At 24.9% G+C, this 4,130-nt stretch overlaps 2 protein-coding genes across 2 annotated transcripts; both read left to right on the top strand.

Moving 5' to 3' along the window:
- The first annotated feature begins 104 nt into the window (after nucleotides 1–104).
- LOC9298462 lies at nucleotides 105–571 on the top strand. Its single transcript, XM_002862340.2, has one exon. The coding sequence runs from the start codon at nucleotides 211–213 to the stop codon at nucleotides 556–558; it is 348 nt and encodes a 115-aa protein (XP_002862386.1). The 5' UTR covers nucleotides 105–210; the 3' UTR covers nucleotides 559–571.
- Nucleotides 572–2,214: 1,643 nt separating this feature from the next.
- LOC9298463 lies at nucleotides 2,215–2,856 on the top strand. Its single transcript, XM_002862339.2, has one exon. The coding sequence runs from the start codon at nucleotides 2,391–2,393 to the stop codon at nucleotides 2,736–2,738; it is 348 nt and encodes a 115-aa protein (XP_002862385.1). The 5' UTR covers nucleotides 2,215–2,390; the 3' UTR covers nucleotides 2,739–2,856.
- Nucleotides 2,857–4,130: the final 1,274 nt, after the last annotated feature.

The raw sequence follows: 4,130 nt of genomic DNA, 5'->3' as shown, positions 1-4,130 counted from the left end.
ATTGTAGTCTTTTTTTTTTGTCAAAATTTTTAATTGCCATTAAATATTACGTCAACTTTATAGTCTTTTTGATAGTTATGTTATAATTTCAATGACCTATATATAGGTTAGATAAGTTCATATTTCAAATAACAGATACAAATCATTGTTTCTTACATTTGTTTTTCATAAAATAAGAATAATTCTTGTACATTTCAAGCGTAAGTAGATATGTCTAAATTTAGCTCTCAAATTACTACGCTATTCATCGTTGTAGCTTTGGTGTGTGTGTTTGTTCCGGTTTTCTCAGTCGAAGAAGCTAAAGCAAAATCATTATGGAATACTTGTCTTGTAAAAATCACTCCTAAGTGTGCGTTGGATATAATCGGTGTTGTCTTTGAAAATGGAACCATCTCTGATCCTTGTTGCAACGATCTCGTCAAAGAAGGGAAAGTGTGTCACGATACGCTTATTAAATATATTGCAGATAAACCCATGTTAATTGCCCACGAAACAGAATACTTGAAGAAGAGTGCTGACTTGTGGAATCATTGTGTCTCAATCTCGAAAAGTGCTTGAAATATGTATTGCTTGTACTATATTTACCGAACAAATTGATATTTCTCTGTTGTTAGATTTCTATTACCACAAACAATTATATTTTCACTTTACTACAATATTCACTAAAGGGAATTCTCTCTGAAAAAGACAAACTTAAATTTATTATTTTCTATTTGAACTTTAAAACCAACTTTTCTATTAAGAATCGAATAATAATTTAAAATTTAAAATATTAAGAGTAGCTCTAAATACTATTGAGTAAATTTTAATTTTTGTATTTGTTTTTTTAGAGTAATATGGTTTTGATAATTCAAAAAGCGTTTACCATTTTTTCCTCAAAGCATTTATAGAACATAATTTTTATAAACTCAAAAACAATTAATATACATTCTTTATCTTTAGTCTTTAATTCAATAACCTTATATCAAGACCTCATAAAAATAACAAAAACCTTTTCACAGAGATTTTTAATTCGACTTTCAATGTGAAAATGAAAACTTGAAGGGGTGAGAAAAATTTGAATATGATATAGATTAACTCCTTTGATTTTATAAATATTCATGGCAAAAATATGCATTTCCCAATGGATCTGTTAGTTCACATGTATTTTAATTAGTGTTAAATCATATCTAATGATTAGTGATAAAAACTAGTTAGATATTTATATAAGCTCCTTTACCATTCAACATGAATCTTTCGTTAATATATAAATTTAAAACAATTGATTAGATTCTACGTAGTGGTATATATTTTTAACATATCATAACAATGAGATCCTAATTATCATGTATCTTTTGATATGTTAGGATTCATTTGTTTTGAATAGATAGATGTTTCACTATTGGGTTATTTGTTTATATAATTTTTTTACTGATATGCAATTTTAACTGATATGTTTTTAAATATAATGTTATATAATAGCTATTGTTTAGTTATAATAGTTGATTTTTTAACATTTACTCCCTTTGTTCCTAGATATTTGATGTTTTGGGTTTTTTTTCTTGTTCCACAAAGATTGATGTTTTTTAATAGCATCATTACTTTTTTTTATTTGTGACCAATAGAGAAAAGGGAGAAATAAAATTAATATTATTAAACTAATAATAAAAAATAAAAAAAAAATATAAAAATGAATTTTTCTTAATTAGTGTGTAAAACTCAAAACATCACTCTTCTAGGAACATAGGGAGTATCTATTAACAAAACTATATATGATATTCTAAATTTAATTATTTGCTATTGTGGATCTCATATCAGCATATAAAAACTTTGAAAACCTTCGAATAAGTTGTATGTCGAATAAACTTTTACTGACATTTATTAGTCATTTAGATTAAAAGTATTGTGAGGAAAATGATTTTTTTATATAAATAAAATAATAGTTTTCAAATACAATATGAGTTAGGCTTTTAAAATTTTAATAATTAATTATATTTATAATTATAAATAGTTACTCCATTTAATTTCTTTGGCTTAAAACTATATATGTTAATTTGAACCTCATACTCATTATTAATTTGGTTTAGAATATCGAAATAAGTTAAAACTAATCATCTGTTTCTTATATTGAATTGGATATCGGTACTTGTCTTTAGTTTGTTTCTGTTATATTTGAAACATTGATAGAAACCATTAACTTTCAGTTTTGTAGTCTTATCTTTTCTAATTTTTAATTGCCATTAAATATTACGTTAACTTTATAGTTTTTTTTATAGTTACGTTATAATTTCAATGACCTATATATAGGTTAGATAACTTCATATTTCAAATAACAGATACAAATCATTGTTTCTTACATTTGTTTTTCATAAAATAAGAATAATTCTTGTACATTTCAAGCGTAAGTAGATATGTCTAAATTTAGCTCTCAAATTACTATGCTATTCATCGTTGTAGCTTTGGTGTGTGTGTTTGTTCCGGTTTTCTCAGTCGAAGAAGCTGAAGCAAAATCATTATGGAATACTTGTCTTGTAAAAATCACTCCTAAGTGTGCGTTGGATATAATCGGTGTTGTCTTTGAAAATGGAACCATCTCTGATCCTTGTTGCAACGATCTCGTCAAAGAAGGGAAAGTGTGTCACGATACGCTTATTAAATATATTGCAGATAAACCCATGTTAATTGCCCACGAAACAGAATACTTGAAGAAGAGTGCTGACTTGTGGAATCATTGTGTCTCAATCTCGAAAAGTGCTTGAAATATGTATTGCTTGTACTATTTTTACCGAATAAATTGATATTTCTCTGTTGTTAGATTTCTATTACCACAAACATTTATATTTTCACTTTACTACAATAGTCACTAAAGGAAATTCTCTCTGAAAAAGACAAACTTAAATTTATTATTTTCTATTTGAACTTTAAAACAAACTTTTCTATTAAGAATCGAATAATAATTTAAAATTTAAAATATTAAGAGTAGCTCTAAATATTATTGAGTAAAATTTAATTTTTGTATTTGTTTTTTTAGAGTAATATGTTTTTGATAATTCAAAAAGCGTTTACCATTTTTTCCTCAAAGCATTTTTATAAACTCAAAAACAATTAATATACATTCTTTATCTTTAGTCTTTAATTCAATAACCTTATATCAAGACCTCATAAATATAACAAAAACCTTTTCACGGAGATTTTTAATTCGACTTTCAATGTGAAAACAAAAACTTGAAGGGGTGAGAAAAATTTGAATATGATATAGATTAAATCCTTTGTTTTATAAATATTCATAGCAAAAATATGCATTTCATTTCCCAATGGATCTGTTAGATCACATGTATTTTACTTAGTGTTAAATCATATCTAATGATTAGTGATAAAAACTAGTTAGATATTTATATAAGCACCTTTACCATTCACCTTGAATCTTTCGTTAATATATAAATTTAAAACAATTGATTAGATTCTACGTAGTGGTATATAATCTTAACATATCATAACAATGAGATTCTAATTATCATGTATCTTTTGATATGTTAGGATTCAATTGTTTTGAAAAGATGGATGTTTCACCATTTTGGGTTATTTGTTTCTATAATTTTTTTTTACTGATATGCAATTTTAACTGATATGTTTTTAAATATACTGTTATATAATAGCTATTGTTTTGTTATAATAGTTGATTCTTTAACATTTACTCCCTTTGTTCCTAGATATTTGATGTTTTGGGTTTTTTTTTTGTTCCACAAAGATTGATGTTTTGTAATAGCATCATTACTATTTTTATTTGTGACCCATAGAGAAAAGAGAGAAATAAAATTAATATTATTAAACTAATAATAAAAAAATAAAAAAATATGAAAATGCCTCTTTCTTAATTAGTGTGTAAACTCAAAACATCACTCTTCTAGGAATATAGGGTGTATCTATTAACAAAACTATATATGATATTCTAAATTTAATTATTTGCTATTGTGGATCTCATATCAGCATATAAAAATTTTGTAAACCTTCGAATAAGTTGTATGTAGAATAAACTTTTACTAACATTTCTTAGTCATTTATATTCCAAGTATTGTGAGGAAAATGATTTTTTATATAAACGAAATTATAGTTTTCAAATACAATATGAGTTAGGCTTTTAAATTTTAATA

The sequence above is a fragment of the Arabidopsis lyrata genome (genome assembly GCF_000004255.2).
Source record: "Arabidopsis lyrata subsp. lyrata unplaced genomic scaffold ARALYscaffold_585, whole genome shotgun sequence".
Taxonomy (NCBI): domain Eukaryota; kingdom Viridiplantae; phylum Streptophyta; class Magnoliopsida; order Brassicales; family Brassicaceae; genus Arabidopsis; species Arabidopsis lyrata.
The sequence above is the reverse complement of the archived record's forward strand: the minus strand, read 5'-3'. Positions and strand labels throughout refer to the sequence as shown.

What these genes read in the sequence shown, in the direction of transcription:
- LOC9298463 (XM_002862339.2), top strand. Translation starts at nt 2,391, where the DNA reads ATGTCTAAATTTAGCTCTCAAATTACTATGCTATTCATCGTTGTAGCT.
- LOC9298462 (XM_002862340.2), top strand. Translation starts at nt 211, where the DNA reads ATGTCTAAATTTAGCTCTCAAATTACTACGCTATTCATCGTTGTAGCT.